The sequence below is a fragment of the Somniosus microcephalus genome, chromosome 6 (genome assembly GCF_052327205.1).
Source record: "Somniosus microcephalus isolate GS21.2 chromosome 6, FLI_Smic_1.0, whole genome shotgun sequence".
Classification (NCBI taxonomy): domain Eukaryota; kingdom Metazoa; phylum Chordata; class Chondrichthyes; order Squaliformes; family Somniosidae; genus Somniosus; species Somniosus microcephalus.
The window spans coordinates 92,587,226-92,605,288 of record NC_140992.1 but is presented as its reverse complement, the minus strand read 5'-3'; the positions used below and the strand labels follow the sequence as shown (position 1 = coordinate 92,605,288).

Below are 18,063 nucleotides of genomic sequence, written 5' to 3'. Positions count from 1 at the left end.
ATAAAAAATCACGGGATTGGGGGTAATATTCTGGCATGGATAGAGGATTGGCTATCTAACAGAAGGCAGAGAGTTGGGATAAATGGTTCATTCTCAGACTGGCAATCAGTAACTAGTGGTGTTCCGCAGGGGTCAGTGCTGGGTCCCCAACTCTTTACAATCTATATTAACGATTTGGAGGAGGGGACCCAGTGTAACATATCAAAGTTTGCAGATGATACGAAGATGGGAGGGAAAGTAGTGAGTGAGGAGGACATAAAAAACCTGCAAGGGGACATCAACAGGCTAAGTAAGTGGGCAGAGATTTGGCAGATGGAATACAATACTGGAAAGTGTGAGGTTATGCACTTTGGCAGGAAAAATCGTAGAGCAAGTTATTATCTTAATGGCAAGAAACTGGAAAGTACTGAAGTACAAAGGAATCTGGGGGTCCTGGTGCCCGAAACTCAAAAGGTTAGTATGCAGGTGCAGCAAGTGATTAGGAAGGCCAATGGAATGTTGGCTTTCATTGCTAGGGGGATAGAATATAAAAATAGGGAGGTATTGCTTCAGTTGTACAAGGTATTGGTGAGACCGCACCTGGAATACTGCGTACAGTTTTGGTGTCCATACTTAAGAAAGGACATACTTGCTCTCGAGTCAGTACAAAGAAGGTTCACTCGGTTAATCCCGGGGATGAGGGGATGGACATATGAGGAGAGGTTGAGTAGATTGGGACTCTACTCATTGGAGTTCAGAAGAATGAGAGGCGATCTTATTGAAACATATAAGATTGTGAAGGGGTTGGATCGGGTGGATGCGGGGAAGATGTTCCCGATGATGGGTGAAACTAGAACTAGGGGGCATAGTCTTAGAATAAGGGGCTGCTCTTTCAAAACTGAGCTGAGGAGGAACTACTTCACTCAGAGGGTGGTAGGTCCATGGAATATGCTGCCCCAAAAAGCTGTAGAAGCTACATCATTACATAAATTTAAAACAGAAATAGAGTTTCCTAGAAGTAAAGGGAATTAAGGGTTACGGGGAGCGGGCAGGAATGTGGACAGGAGTCTAGGTTCAGATCGGTCATGGCCCTGTGGGTAGCGGAGCGGGTCCAGGGGCCGTGTAGCCTGATCCTGCTCCTATTTCGTGTGTCTAATTCTGTTAGATTCAGGAGATGGTTCTGTGATAGTGGATTGGCGGTTAGGATCAGATCAGCCATGATCTTATTGAATGGCGGAGCAGGCTCGAGGGGCCGATTGGCCTGCTCCTGCTCCTATTTCTTATGTTCTTATGTTTATATATACATGTCAGGTCCCGGTGTGGTCATCGGGACTGGACTGCAGTTTTACTTCAATGGCCTGGGCGGAAAGCCTCAGTGGTTTGAATTTTTTTTTTTTAAACCTCTCTCCACATAGCAACAAACAGCTTTTCTTACTCTATATATCCTCATGTTCTTGTCAGTCTATGGAGGTAGGATACATATGGAAGTACCTCTCTCTTGCCCATCCTCAAAAATGTTATTCTCTTTTTAAAGGTACTGTAAACCTACCTCTGACTTGTTTTACACATCGCAGTGCATACTTGAGTGCAGAAAGTGTCCCGGATTTTCCTTTAGTCATCTTCTCAGCTGGCAGGTGTCTTTTTAAGACACTCAGTGCTTTTATCAACTCTTTCTGTGTCTTTGCTTTAGCAGATTGATCGCTACTGCAATACAAATATAAACTCTCAGCTTTAATTCCATATTTAAAATCATTTTTATAGGCAATGTTCATGGCCCTCACAAGCTATAACCAAGCAAGTTGTATGGATTAATGTAAGCAATATGAAAGCGAAAAGAAAGGTGGCCTTCACCAATTCTTCTTGAGGTAGTCATTTTATTATCTGATTCAGTTCATTAAATTTAACTTAACAGGACAAAAATTGGAGAAGTTTATGGTGATGTTACTCTTGACTAGCCCCCACTCTCATATTATAGAAAAATAGCTTACAACTCCCTAAATGGCAGAGTAGCTGAGCCATAAAGACCAGTAACGTCCCCCTTTTGTTCCCCTGTCTGTTATGAGTAAGCCGAAGCCAGGCAGTATTAGCACTACAACTGGGCATAGCTCCATTGGGCTTGAAAAGGGAGTGGAAGGAACGCTAGGGCTCCCACTCCTGATCACAATCTTGTGATCCTTGCTGGAAGTGTGCCAGTGTGGGTATCAGGTGACAAGATTAGTCCACATGCTTGATTATGCAGCTGACACTCCACTCTTCAGACTCTCAATGAAAAATAGGCACTTGGGGGCAATAAACCATATCTAGCCAGGAGTGAAGATCTTCAGGAAAAGGATGAGGAAAAATAGTAACTGACAACTAAACTGCCCCATCAGCCTATCATGGGGTCTGGTACATCTGTAAATAACTTGCATGAACTGGTTTGGAGAAAGAATAAACCCACTTTATTTGTAGGTGTTGTGTAAAATTTTAATTAGCACACATCATGCTTCCAGAAAATGTTAAAACGGAATTTGTAATTAGGATAGACAGCACAAATGAAAATATCCTGCATTCTTTATTTCTTGTAGATTATAACTGCAAAACAGAGTGGGCTCGGGCCAGCAAATTGTACTTGTAATAGAACAGCATTCACAAATGAAACAACATATCAATGTGTTGCCTTCACTGGTTGTACGAGGGATTGAAATCTGCAATACACTGTAGAAAGTTGGCAAAAACATATAGGGTCGATTTTCCTGAAGCTGTCGGGAAGGCGGGACTACAACTTTCAAGCTTTAGACCCGCCTACTTTGACATCCGGCCAATCCGCACGATTTTCCCTTGATTGACTTTGTTGAGCCCGCCCAGCAGGCCAATTAAGGGCCACCCGGCAACAGGTGACATCACAGACTGCAATTTCATCTATCAAGAGTTCTTGACAGATGAAATATCAGTGTTTCACAGCTGTTTGAAGCGGTGAAACACTGACAGTCTGTCACTTTTCACAGATCGCAGCCGTTCAGCTTTAAGTGCCGGCTGAGTGATGGACTCCCGACGGCTACAGGAAGAAAGGCTGTGAAGGGAAGTACAGGTAAGTAAAAGTTCTTTACACACTTTAGACACACCAAACACACTTACCTTTGCACTCATGCACCCATCACTCACCTGAGCACCGAAATCGCGACCCCTCCAACTCCTTCAACCCGACGGCCCGCCTGCTCTAACCTGGCGTGGTTTGGAGCCGTCGGGAATCCCACACGAAACCCCTCAAAATAGGGATTAGGCTAAAAACTGCCTGTTAACTACCTGTTAACAGGCAGTTAATTGGCACTAATCCCTTCCCGCCTGGTTTCAACAGGTCCCAGTGCGGGCAGGCTTTTGGGCAGGATGGTGTCGGGACCCCCAAATTCGGGATTTCCCTCCCCCCCCACACGCCTGAAACCCCGCCCGACGGCTCCAGGAAAATCGACCCCATAGTATCTGTAAAAATACACTGCATCTCTTTCATTTGTTTACTGTTAATCCACTGTCCAGGTTGGATGGATAGCGGGGCGGGAATGAGAGAAGGAAAAAAGTTTACTTAAAAAAGGGGAAGTTTATTAGTTCAGTGGCTTATCGACTGGGCTTAAATTTGATCTCATTGAAAATCTCCTGTCAGTAAGAATCCTACATGAACTGCCCATCACACAGCATTAATTGGTACCTTACTCAGAAAGGCCAGTGCAGGAAATCAAAAATACTGTGCAGTATGGGGTGCTTAACAGGTTGGGGTTAAAGCACATTGGTGAGCAGATTAGAGGGAGCTTTATTCTGCACCTACATATGGTGTACCTATTCAGCAAGTACTTGGTGCTGACACTGAGTAACCAAAATGGAAAGTGTTCTACTTGCCATCACTGACATTCCTGACTTTGAGGAGCATAAAAATTACCCCCAAAAGTTAAAACATTTAACAGACAAGGACCAGCACCTACCTGCAACCACTTGTTGAGGGATTGTCCTGTTCTGAGCTAGCACTAATGAGGCTGAATCCATTTGAGCTGCTGTGAAGTGACAGGCTCTGAGAATTGGAACTGCGTAATAATAAAAACATTGTATTACAGCCATTATCCCTGTAATAAATGTCCAAAGCAACAGCAATGTTAAAACATATTCATTAGTTTCATACTGGCCTTTACACACACTAACCAAGTGACACACTGAGCATTACTGTTGACCAAGTTACAAAGTTAAGTTAGTGCCCAAAGCTCAAAAAGGGAATGCTTTAGATGGAATTAGTTACCAGGCAGCTGGAGAGCTGTGGTGGGAGGCATGGTTCCTTTCAGGGACCAGGCCTTATTAACGCATAGGTGGTGAGCTGCACGCTCTCAAGGGACATACAGTACTAATATAACTCACCAGTTCCAGGCCAACAGAATATTGAGCAGCCCAGAGGCCGACCCAGCTCGGAAAAAGGTAGGTTGGGGTGGGGAGTAACCCAGGGGCAGCAGTGGCCCACATTATTCTTGTCGAGTCCGACAAAGCACTCCTACTCCTCTGGGCCCCACAAAAATAATTTCAACACTTACCTTTTCAGGCCTCTTCTGCTGTAGTGCTAAGTTTCACTGAGCAGAGCACCTTCGGCAAACACGCAGGCCAGCCGGCCATTAAAATGGCACCAAGGTCCTATCTACATCATAGAATCCTGATTTGCATGAAGTCATGAAGCTCGCACCTGATTCAGCCTCAGCTGCTTATGAAAACACCAGAGGGTAATATGGCGGTGGACTGGAAACAAGGAGCCAAGTCCACCACTACGATTTTAACTCCACGATTGCCTGGTTTCCGCTCGGAGGAGGGAATTAAAATTGGACCTTTCGTTTCATCAACTGGCAGAAGTAACATGATGGAAATTGCCTTCGCTGTGCCACAGGTGGTACTGAAGTAAACCCAGAAGCTGAGCCTACTCCACACACACACATACATAGGAGTTTTACACACATTTTCTATCTTACAAGCCAAAATATAGGGCAACACATGGACCCAGTATAATTTACCATCATCTTGAGTTACATAAGGGGCGTCAGCATAAAATTTCCAAACACACCCAGAAACACAACACAATAATAAAAGCCACAGGCTGTTGCTTAATTGGGATCTAGTTTATGCCAGAAGACTAAGTGCAAGTCATATGCCTACACTGAAACATTGGCGCTATGTTTGCTATGAAACTATAAGCACCTGAAAAAAAAACAGATGTAACAAAACTTAGAGCATTTTGGTGAGAGCCCCTTGTTTTAAGAGTACCATGAGGTCTTTTAAATGCTACATTGTCCAACAGCCTTGAGTAATTCAACAAAGCTATTCCCTGAACTTAAAGTTCATCCTTATCCTAAAAACAAGGGGTAAAAGAAAATAGCTATTTTGGGATAGGTTTCTTCTGTGCACTACTTGCAGTGAAATGGTCAGAAGGTTTCTGAAGAATCATGATTTTCCTGCAAAGAGCAGAGGAATTTTCCTCTCATCTTTATTTCTATCTCTCAACATTGTGTCATTTATTTTGTTGTCTTGTACAGTTAGCCATTTGTACCTTCTTTCATGGTCTTTATTACTCCACTCATTCAGAACATCCTTCTGCAAAAAGCAAAGCAGTAAATTTCATTAGGTCAGGGCGATGGTGAGGAGTAGGGGAACGCCAATGGAAAACATGTTTCTGCCATGTAGAGAATGTGCACTGGAGTACAAAGTTCTAATGCTATGGAAAATACTCCAGGGAATGTACTTTCTATAGAATTAGGACTATGTTCATCTAGGAATTGTGTATGCCTATTCTGGGAACACCCCAAGTACAAAGATGCAGGATAGGAATCACAGTAAGCGACATTATCCAATGAGCATTTTAAATATGCTCGTACCAAATTGCCCTCTTATTTTAAAAGAGGCATTATCTCATTTATTTGAATGGTTTAATACCTCCAGTAAATAGTGGCAGAGGAATTTGATATGAGCGTATCAGCTTTTGTACAGTAATTACTACTCTCAAAGCGCTTTTGAAATGGTTACAACTGCAGATGCCTCCAGCAGTTATGTAACATTACTGCAGCACATACCCGGCCTTGAAATCCTGCCTTAAGCAAATAAAGTACGTGAGCAGCAGTCTGTGTTATACAATCAGCTACGTGATTTTTGCATGCTCCGTGGCCAATACTTCCTCAACCCAACTGGCTTTAGGAGGCACAGAAACACAAAACTTGTACCACTTTCCACAAAATAAATCATTTTAAAGCAATACCATTTTGCAAACCAAAAGAAAATGTTTGTGTTTTCTGAAGAAAAAAGAAAGAGGGTAATTGTGGTCTTTATGCAAGACCTATTAAGTGTCCCACCCCACTTCCTTCCAGAAATCCACGTAGTCAGCTTCATTGGAATGTGTTGACTCACTGTACACATATTGCCTAATTAGCCATTTAGTTCTTGTTTAAGGTCCTCAATACAAGTCTTAATAAAAGGCTTGCATCTTATTTCAGGATATTTATTTTAAAACCATAATTTAAAAAAAGGCAAGAGTGAATAGCAGCCATCCAGACCAGGACAGTCCCAGTTTCAGTTCACATTCTATGCCCAATTAGGATCTCAGCAGGCAGTGGTTGAAAAGCTCCCCGGCAGGTTAGGTTTAGGGAAAGGAAAGCCAGTCAGGGTTCTCGCTCCTAATCTTCAGCCAGTGACTAATGCTTGTGGGGATGTTGAATGAGGCTCAACTGCGATCCCTGCCCCACAATTGAGGAGCTTGCTGACACTCCTCATTGAGACTCACCAGGTGCAGTCACTTGGACGAGGTGCTGAGTGCACATATGAAAAGGGACCCCAGCAACTAATCACATATCTTCAGGCAAGGAGGGGAGAAAATTTTAAAAAGATGTTTTTAAGTAAGCATACGTATCTTGTAAAAACACTAAATTCTGCACATAAAACTAGTATTGTAGCCATGGCTCATTAACCTAAAGAGGAATAGTGAGCTACTGGATGTCACTATATAGGTCGCTAAAGGGTAATAATCACTAAAGCTAATAAATCGAGTGGCATATCTGTAAGAATAAAATGATGGTACTGTAAGTGCAAGAATAAAAAAAAGCGTAACTCTTTAGAACACACTCATTTTATTTGGACTAAAAAATACATTTTCTCAAAAGAAGGTCACTTAATAACCGTCTACAACTGTCCTTGTTATTGGTGTAACCATCTTCAATGCTGAGAAAAATGCATTAACCAGATGGAAAAGAAAGTGCCAACCCTCAATACCGTACATCCATATTACTTTAAATACAGGAGTAGAAATTACTTGGAACCAACCTGGCAGCAGTAGGTTTAAATTTTTCAAATGAGAGAGGCATGCAAGGAAGCCTCTTATTTCGGATATATACTTCAGCAAATCTTCGTTTTCTTTTCTTTGTATTAGTACTTCAGAAATTACACAGCAAACATCAGAAGAATGTCATTTTATAATGTTATACATAAAAGACAAAGTATATTAACTATAATTTGATAGCTACAGCATAGTCATGCACCCAATTTATATTTTATATATAAAATTAAACAAGGCTAAACATTTCATTTGTACACATTATTTTCCCAAGTCATGAATAGGGATTTTTCAAATGTCAATTCAATTCAAATTTATCTCCAATACATGCAAAGGTTTAACACTGCCAAATATGTTAATTTCATTGCTCAAGCAATAGTGGAAGACAGTTAAAGATTGAGTTCCAAACTACTTAAATTTGCCACATCTGAAACATTAAAAAAAATACAACTTTGTTGAAGTGACAATAGAAAGTACTGGATGATCATTATTTCAGCACGGAAATCAAGCCAAGAACTAAAGTGATGCAAAGTAAAATAACGAAACAGCACACGGCCAGCATAAATGGTTCAAATTCTTTTTGGGGGAATGGGGTAAGAGTAAGAAGTGTTTCTCTCTTCTTCCTTGGTCTCCCTACATCACATGCTGTCGAGCTGGTGGGCCACCCGCTCGCCCTCCTCCAATAATGTTGCTATGAAACCTGCCATTAGGAAGTATGCAAGATCAACCGGGATGGCTCTACTTTACAGTTTTCCTTCCATGTGTGAAAGTACATGACCTCCATTCAGCATAAATCAAAAGCTCATCAGGTGTCTGCACGTTTGTCAGGAAAAGCGAGTGGGAAAGCTAGAGAGTGGTGCAAAGCCACATCCCACTACTCTGGTCCAGTTCACCATGAACTTCAAATACAACATGATGAATGATTACAGCAATACATTATCAAATATTCGATCAACAGACATCATCAGATTGAACTTGACAATATTGTCTATTGCAGAACATATAGTTGGTGTGAAACTGCACCGGTTATCGATTTTGAGTGACAACTTGAATTTTCACATTTATTGGCTTTGATAATTTCATTGCACATTATGCATGGAGTAGTAGGCATGTGTCACAAAAATGCACATCAATATGATCCAATATGCATTAGAATATTGCAGGTGGTTTGAGCACACATTTTGATGCATGCACAAAGTAACAAGAGAAATTTCCAAAAAGACATGAATTTCAATTTGGATATTGCTCCATTATGATGCAATTACCAGTTTGTAGTGTTACTCATTATATTCTGCCAGGCCTAGTTTTACAATTGCCTTCCAATAATAACTCCATTACAGCCTACCCATAATCAATGTAGTAGGAAAAAGACAGTAGTTTGTCAACAGTTTTAATTCAAAGTTAAAACTTTGTGTGGTGGGGGGGACAAGAGACAAAAAAGGGGAAGGAGGAAGAAAGGAAACAGTGGAGGGTACCAGCTGAATTTTTAATAAATTTTCCCATCCTTGTTTTGGATCACTCCTGGACAATTAAAAAATGCTGCTTCTAATTGATAAAATAAAAAGATAAAATAAAAAGAAAATACTGCAGTGGTGGAAAATCTGTTGTTACTACTTCTAACTTTCAATCGGTTAGTTATTTAGCTCAAAATCAACAAAAAAGTGTCAAACAAAACCTTAGCAATTGGTGGTTGAAGTCACTTGTCAAATCACATTTTTTGAAATGTATACAGTGTAATTCCACAAACAAGACCATTTTCAAAATGAAAGTCCAGTATAAACTGGTGACATTATCAATCGGGTTTACAGTTGGATTAACAGGCAGACATGTTGTACTACAACACAACTAAATCCCCCACTTCTGGTAGCACAGCCCTTTAAAAACGGGACTCGAAAGAGTACTTTCTATTACTTTAAATACAATTGTACACAGTCTCCTACCTTTTGCTGCTCTCCAAAGAATCCAAGAGTAAAGCTGAATCTTTTCCATTTTGGCTGGCACTACTGCTTGAGCTCTCTGAAAATTCATTCCCATTTGAATCAGTCCCACTTGAGCCATTACTTTTCATCTCCACGTCATCATGCAACTGCTGCACTTCCTGATCTTGTGTTTGATCCTGAATATTGCCGCTACTTGAAGGCAGCACCAACTCAGCCTCTTGGAACCCAGATTCAGAATAAGTGGCCATTCTCTGAAGTCAGTCTAAGGAGGAAGAATGGGAAGAAACATTTTTACCATAACTAAAGGAAGAGATCAGAAATATGCTGTGCAATGTCATTCTCCTGCTGGCTGGGAAAGAGACAATTTTTCTTGACAAAAAAGTTCAGTGTATATTCTTCTCTCACAGTAAAAATAGGAAGCAACCAAAGGTTACTTTTAGGACCTGTACAAATCAACCTTCAAGCCACATTAGCCCAATTTTAATCCCTCTCCCACCAAAGATTTCTGCAAATTCAGCAGCTTTTCATTCACTAAAGTAAATTCCCTAGAACCAACATAATGTTCTTTGGATTTTTGAAGTAATCAGTATTAAGTTCAAAACAGATATGGTTTCAGGCACAAAGTCTAGAAACAGGAGTAGGAGCAGATGGGGAGAAATCTATTTCCAGTTCTATGACATGAACCTGGAATGGGATAGTGCTTTCACTCAATTATGTGAGGACATGTCAGTCAGTGGTGGAGAATGGAACACTCTGGATATACAGTGTCAAGCACGCCAAGATCAGAGAAAGCTTCTTCTAATCTACCTCAACACTGTGCTTCAACTGCAACGGCAGAGGAGTGCCTGGTTCCCAAACCAGTATGACACTTTCCCAATTTCCTACATTGCCCATCCCTGTGGTCAGTGTAATTGCCAGTCTTTGTACCAGTTTGGCAAGCTTTTAAGGTGTCGACTCTCCGATTTGAGACTGTCCTAACACATTTCACACTACACAGGAACATTTTCAGCCCACCACTGTTGTGCACAGGATTTTCCCATAACAGAAACATGGGCAAAACAAAAGCCCAAGGGTTGCAAGTCCACAATACAATTTAAACATTTTAAATGCACATCTAGCAGCAAATTTCTTGAAGTTCAAGAGGTTAACTCAAAACAAGATTGGGACTCTACTCATTGGAGTTCAGAAGAATGAGAGGCGATCTTATTGAAACATATAAGATTGTGAAGGGGTTGGATCGGGTGGATGCGGGGAAGATGTTCCCGATGATGGGTGAAACTAGAACTAGGGGGCATAGTCTTAGAATAAGGGGCTGCTCTTTCAAAACTGAGATGAGGAGGAACTACTTCACTCAGAGGGTGGTAGGTCCATGGAATATGCTGCCCCAAAAAGCTGTAGAAGCTACATCATTACATAAATTTAAAACAGAAATAGACAGTTTCCTAGAAGTAAAGGGAATTAAGGGTTACGGGAAGCGGGCAGGAATTTGGACATGAGTCTAGGTTCGGATCGGTCATGGCCCTGTGGGTAGCGGAGCGGGCCCAGGGGCCGTGTAGCCTGATCCTGCTCCTATTTCGTGTGTCTAATTCTGTTAGATTCAGGAGATGGTTCTGTGATAGTGGATTGGCGGTTAGGATCATATCAGCCATGATCTTATTGAATGGCGGAGCAGGCTCGAGGGGCCGATTGGCCTACTCCTGCTCCTATTTCTTATGTTCTTATGTTAAGATTGCTCCTCATAGAAATTACAGCACAGGGAGGTGCCTCTCAGTCCATAATGCCTGTGCTGGTGAAGCTATTTACTCGATCTGCATTTCTCTACCCATTCCCTATATGGCTTGTACTCTTCTGTTTAAAATATTTATCCAATTCCCTTTTTAAATTATGTTAGTCACAAGAACTAATTGTAATCTAAATTATAAAATGACTGTTCTCCAGTCCATTTGTTTGTATCCAATTTGTTTGTATCCAAAAACAAAGAAAACAGATTAACTGGGTAGTTCATCTCACAGCTATTTGTGAAGCATTGATGACACACAATAGCTGCTCCACTTAGTTAAAAAAAGACAAAAGTAATTCACCTTGTGTGAATTCATACCAATTAAAAATGATGTATGCCCAGATGTTTTCCTGCTGAACCAAATTATTTTCCAGCACTCGTTATCAAATGATTAAAGCTCTCTGAAACTTATGAATCCGTTTGCAATAGCACATCTTTAATTAAGTCTCATTACTTCATCTTGAAACTGACCATTCTGCAGGGTCATTCCTGACCCAACAACCTAGTGGGTGGTACTTGAAATTAACTTATACTTCCCTGCTTAACCGGCAAAGGTTAACATTACAATATAAAGAGAAATCAATTGTAGTACATCAGTAGACTTCAGGACAGTCACAATAGGTAACAATAACTGTAAAGATAAAAGACAGTTTATGACATTTTGGATAAGTAACCTTTCATCAGAACCAATGATTTTGATTAAGCATTACCTGCAAAATGTCATGGTCTGCCTTTTCTCTTTACAAACGCAGACTGTCCTGCTGTATATGTCATTTTTTTTTGTATTTTTATAACCTGGGATTTTTTTCTCAATAAAATACTGCCACACAGTGGCATGGCAATTTGGGTCCAGCATCATAGTTTCAACAACACCTTTCATCTCACATGGCAGTAACTGCTGCCATATTCAAACACATCAAAGCAGACTTTTATGATAACACTTCAGGCACCAAGATCAACATTAATTTCTGACCGTGGCAGTTTAGAACACAGCCACAAATATGCTACTGTGACAATATACAACATACAAATTTGGCCAACAGGAAGCTGGACTATGTAACTTCTGACAGTGATTCCAATTTGTGGAACGCCTAGGAAAAAATCTATTGTGAATAAGACCTAGCAACATTTTCAGATACTAAAGAAATCAAGGTATATGGGGATAGTGCGGGAAGGTGGAGTTGAGGTAGAAGATCAGCCATGATCTTATTGAATGGCGGAGCAGGCTCGAAGGGCCGAATGGCCTACTCCTGCTCCTATTTCTCATGTTCTTATAACACATTCGGTTTTGGCAACAATAAATTGTATTGCATATAACTTCTAATACTAATGCTAATTTTTAACATAAATCACAGAAAAAACTACCATGACAATACCCACCAACAGTACAAGTTATGACAGTTATAGGTAAAACTCACACACTAAAATATAATAAGAATAAGACAAGTATAAGCACACACAGCCATCCAATCACAAGGATACCTTTCTGGATTAAGTGCTAATCCAAAGAGATTATCCGATTTTGTTAAATTTATTTAATTGCCACTTCACTGTGGGTCTCTATATCAAATCATACTTCATCTTGAATTTACCCAATTTATAGAAATAAAAGTTGCTTCACTCTGAAGCTCCTCAAACAATACATATACAACATAGTATATCTCAACATGATCTGATACTAATGATGGACGCAAAGAGAAATAAAGGGAGACTACAAATACAGAAATTTTTTGATGCAGATCTGCCAACTACAATTCTATAAAGAAAATGTGAACACTCAGATTTTCCACATCACTTTAGTGCATTAACCAGTAACATATTTGCTCATTTAAATTTTTTTTACAGTGATAGGAAGTTTAATTCTGCACTACTGCGACTGCTGCAGCCACCACTTGGGTGTCAACCCACTGCCAAAGTTGCAGTGAAAGACAGACAAATGTACATTGGTCTGCTGGCACCTGGAAGAGGTGGTCTTACAAGCATAATAATGTGCACTGACTACAATATAAAACCAACACATACAAAGTCCAAAGATGTGCGAGTTAGGTTGATTGGCTATGATAAATTGACCCTTAGTGTTAGGGGGATTAAATACGTGGGGATAGGGTGGGATATGTGTTGGTATAGGGGTTACGGGGATCGGGTGGGATATGTGTCGGTGCAGGCTCGACGGGCCGAAATGGCCTCTATCTGCACTGTGGGGTTTCTGTGATTCTGTGAAAGTCCAGCTGGAAAAGAAGAGGGTTTAACTTAACTTATTATATTGCTATGCACATTAAAAACTGGAAAGAGCTGACAGGATAGTCTGTTCTTTCTAGTCACGAACCTCACTAGTAGTCAGATGAATATGACCAGCTTCATGCACCCATTGGATTACAAGCACGTACAGCTCTCATGGCCCTAATTTAATGGCAGTGAAAACAGCCTCCCGCTAGCACCAGTGAAAATAGAGCTAACAGTACCTGATACAGTATGAAAGTGGTCAAAGGACATAACACACAAGGACAGAAACTATCCCGAATTATGTAATCCACACACATCACACGTGTACCACTATCGTGATCTAGTTGTCAAGAATAAACCACCCATCCTCAACTTTTAACATGAGGGATTCCAAAATGTTTTTGGTCAAATTCACTGTTGCACCCAATCGAAAGGGGTGAGGGGGTAGGGGGAAATACTTGGATGGCTTTGCACAGGCACAACGGGCCGAATGGCCTCCTCTGTGCTGTTAGATTCTATGAAATCTCCAAACTAACAGCTGCCTGTTCAGAAGACTCGTTCTAATTGTACATTTCGTCTACTGCATTGGTTCCAGCTGGAACTCAGAAAAAACACGAAAAATCATCGGTTATAACTGGACAGCTCTTAACCCTTCAAAACAAAGGTCATCAGTAAGTTAAAATATTAACCTGCGTAACACGCCTCACGATTTTAGGTTTAAACAGCTGTAAACACGAGTCCCTTGTACTGCAATAGCAACTAAAAGAAATTTTGCTGAACACAGAGATAGTCTCTCCCTCTGCCATCGGTTGAAATAACGATACCGTAACTCAAAACATTGCAGTTATAAAAAAAACTTAGGGAACGAAACTGATCAAAACAAGTTCAGACAGCATTGCATTTTTAACTGATCAAAAACAAATTATACACCATTGCATTTGCAACTGCCTGCACGTAGCTTTAACTTACCTCGGTGCGTGTGCAATACAAACACGGCTTCACTAAGAATAAATGCAATCTCACAATGAATAGATAATCTTAACTCGGACAACACTTCTTCTCATGATGACCCACATCAACACGTTTCCCCGGCACCCGAGGGATTATGTAACTGTTCTACAACACCGGGACCGGCCCAACCCATTTATTAAAACCTCACTTATTAAAAACCTAAACCATTCTAACTACACCGAATTTAGCAACCTTATAAAGCAAAAGACCCATATACCATGATCATCAGGTGCATGTATAATTCAATGACCCAGAGTGCAGAAAAGATAACAAGAAATGTTTTCCCTCCCTTACTGGGAACGCTAGAAGAACTTTATGCTAAGGGGAAATACAAAACCTTACCCTTTCAGCTATGATTGCACTGCTGCCAACCACTCTGACTGTATGTTGAACTAATCCCAGCTGCTCGCTGTGTTCCACTTGGTTCGCGCTACTGCACACATCAGGGAACGTGACAAGCCAGGCCCCCCCAGATTTCTCATTGGCTCACAGCCTCTGTGTCGGGCGGCCATGCCATTGTTACGTCAGGAACGCTGCACATCGGCGCGTTCCCATTGGTCTCTCAATCTGTCAATCTGCCAAGCTCGCCACACAACACTCACGTGGAATCCAATGTGTTCTCCTCGGACTGCGCAGCGTTCCAAAGCCTTATCGCAGCCGAAAGGCTCTCTGTAAACGAAGAGCGAACCATGATGTTAAGTAATTGGTTTTGCGCCGGCAGTGCTCTCCAATAGCATGCTTGTGCAAGCGTGACTTAGAGAGGTGTGGCTTATGTCAGGTGGCTGGCAGTGCGGTGAAAGGTGTTGTGCAGACAAAAACAACAGCCCAGAATGTGCTGCAACAATATAATCATAGCAACTTACATCCCAGAAGGAGGCTATTCGGCCAGTCGTGCCTGTGCTGGCTCTTTGAAAGAGCACGCGTGCTTAGCCTCACCCCCCCCCCCTTTTTGTCCATAACCCTGTAAGTTCCTCATCCTCAAGTACCTGTCCAACTCCCTTTTAAAATTATTTATGGAATCAGCTGCTACTGCCTCTGTGTTCCAGATCCCGACAACTCTGAGTGAATAAAAATCTCTGCATCTCCCTTCTAGATCTTTTTCCAATGATTTTGAATCTGTGACCTCTAGTTATTGACCCACTCATTGTTCCCTATTTACTCTATCAAAACCTATCATCTTGAAAACCCCTATTAGGTCACCTTTTAACCAGTGTTCCCTGTAAGGTGCACGGCCTGCTCCAAGGAATCCAAGTAACCAGATTGCCGGCATTTCAATGTAAAATCCGTGCATGCGCGGTATTTTGAAGGGGCCACGCGGGGCCAAAGAAAATTACTGGGAACATAGCTCTTAACCTTCTCTGTTCCAAGGAGAACAGTCCTAACTTTTCCAAGCTCTCCTCATAACTGAAGTCCCTCATCCCTGGTAACACCCCGGTAAACCTCCTCTGTACCCTTTCTAAGGCCTTTACATCTTTCCTGAAGTGTGGCGCCCAGAATTGTCCACAATACTCCAGTTGAGGCCTAACCAGTGATTTATAAAGTTCTAGCATGATCTCTTTGCTTTTATATTCTATTCCTCTATTGATAAACCCAAGTCACACATATGATTTTTTAATCAGCTTATCAACTTGCCCTGCCACCTTTAAGGATTTGTGTATATGAACATTAAGGTCTCTCTCCTCATCTACACTTTACAAAATCGTGCCATTTATAATATATACTGTCCATATTAGTCCTCCCAAAGTGCATAACTTCACACTTCTCCGCATCGAACTCCATCTGCCATGTATCTGCCCATTTCACCGATGAAAGGTCATCGACCTGAAACGTTCATTCTGTTTGACTCTCCACTGATGCTGCCTGACCTGCTGAGTATTTCCAGCATTTTCTGCTTTTATTGCCGATTTCACCATCCTGTCTATGTCATCCTGAAGCCTATAACTATCCTCATGACTATTTACTACTTCACCTAGTTTTGTATCATCTGCAAACTTTATAATGCTGCTCCCTACACCTGAGTCTAGGTTGATTATAAAAATTGCAAAGAGTAACAGATCCAAAACCGACCCTTGTGGAACACCACTGCAAACCACCTTCCAATATGAAAAACATACATCCACCACCACCCTTTGCTTAAGAACATAAGAACATAAAAAAAGGAGCAGGAGTGGGCCAATCGGCCCCTCGAGCCTGCTCCGCCATTCAATGAGATCATGGCTGATCTAATCTTGGCCTCAACACCACTTTCCTGCTCTCTCCCCATACCCCTTAGCTCCCTTGTAGTTCAAATGTCTGTCAATCTCTGCCTTGAATATATTCAATGACTCCGCCTCCAGCATCCACCCTGTCAATCCCCCTCAGAATTTTATATGTTTCTATAAGATCACCTCTCATTCTTCTAAACTCCAATGAGTATAGGCCCAACCTGCTCAACCTTTCACCATACATCAACCTCTTCATCCCAAGAATCAGCCTAGTGAACCTTCTCTGTACTGCCTCCAATGCAAGTATATCCTTCCTTAAATATGGAGACCAAAACTGCACGCAGTACTCCAGGTGCGGTCTCACCAGCACCCTGTAAAGTTGCATCAAAACTTCCCTACTTTTATACTCCATACCCCTTGCAATAAGGGCCAACATACTATTAGCCTTCCTAATTACTTGCTGTACCTGCATGCTAAGTTTTTGTGTTTCATGTACTAGCGCCCCAGATCACTTTGTACCGCAGCATTTTGTAGTCTCACTCCATTTAAATAATAATTTGCTTTTTCATTCTTCCTTCCAAAGTAGATAACCTCACATTTTCCCACATTATACTCCATCTGCCAAATTTTTGCCCACTCACTTTGTAAAGTCTGTGGGTTGTTTAGTTAATTAATACACAGACTACCAGAGTAACTTAAAACAGGACTTTACTATTCGAAGGTCAGGGCGAATCTGCCCAATAAATCCTGACACAACACTTATATACTGGTGTGGTCACCGTCGGTATTACAGTATACAGAAGCCAAACAAAGTAGTGCCACCCTAAAATAGTTCTCTTAAAGGTGAACGGTTACATACAATAGTTCTCTTAAAGGTAGACGGGTACATACACTACAATCCTCCCTTTTTAGCTTACAACATACTTATTCCCCATTAAACATAACATATAATCAACTTCATGTAAAACAATTCACAGATATAGTCTCTGCGGGAAACAGTTCACAGATTCAGTCTCTGGTCTTGACTCGGTCCGAACAACATCTCTGTGGTGTAGCCGGTTCACATTTCTAGCGTGACTCATCCAATAGTCTTTCCCTTGGCTTAACAGCTTGAACTTCCGTCCTGCTGAACCAGCAGTGCTGACTTTTACAAACAGCTGGACTGCCTTGGTAATTTTTCCCACTTTCCAACTGATTTGGCCCCCTTCGTAGGGCCCACATGCATGATCTGATAGATGGGCAGCACGGTGGCATAGTGGTTAGCACTGTTGCCTCACAGCGCCAGGGACCTGGGTTTGAATCCGGCATCGGGCGACTGTCTGTGTGGAGTTTGCACATTGTTTGCGTGGGTTTCCTCCGGGTGCTCCGGTTTCCTCCCACAGTCCAAAGATGTGCGAGTTAGGTTGATTGGCTATGATAAATTGACCCTTAGTGTTAGGGGGATTAAATACGTGGGGTTATGGGGATAGGGTGGGATATGTGTTGGTGTAGGGGTTACGGGGATCGGGTGGGATATGTGTCGGTGCAGGCTCGATGGGCCGAAATGGCCTCTATCTGCACTGTTGTGATTCTGTGAAGTGATAATGATTTAGATGGTTATCGTCTTCT

The 18,063-nt window shown here is 41.6% G+C and overlaps 1 protein-coding gene across 5 annotated transcripts in view; it reads right to left on the bottom strand.

Annotated features, from left to right (window-relative positions):
* Positions 1 to 14,729, bottom strand: part of per2 (period circadian clock 2) — a 96,650-nt gene extending 81,921 nt beyond the window's left edge. For 3 of the 5 annotated variants that reach the window (XM_085990525.1, XM_085990529.1, XM_085990528.1), the window contains exons 1-5: positions 14,594 to 14,727; positions 9,238 to 9,499; positions 7,288 to 7,395; positions 3,933 to 4,031; positions 1,529 to 1,683 (exon numbers count right to left, since the gene is read on the bottom strand). In XM_085990525.1, the coding sequence (XP_085846651.1) occupies positions 1,529 to 1,683; positions 3,933 to 4,031; positions 7,288 to 7,395; positions 9,238 to 9,485 (610 nt within the window). In that variant the 5' untranslated portion in view covers positions 9,486 to 9,499; positions 14,594 to 14,727. Of the gene's footprint in view, positions 1 to 1,528; positions 1,684 to 3,932; positions 4,032 to 7,287; positions 7,396 to 9,237; positions 9,500 to 14,209; positions 14,571 to 14,593 lie in introns of those variants that run through there. The other 2 variants (XM_085990530.1, XM_085990527.1) reach the window with 2 other exon arrangements.
* Between the last annotated feature and the right edge of the window lie 3,334 nt (positions 14,730 to 18,063).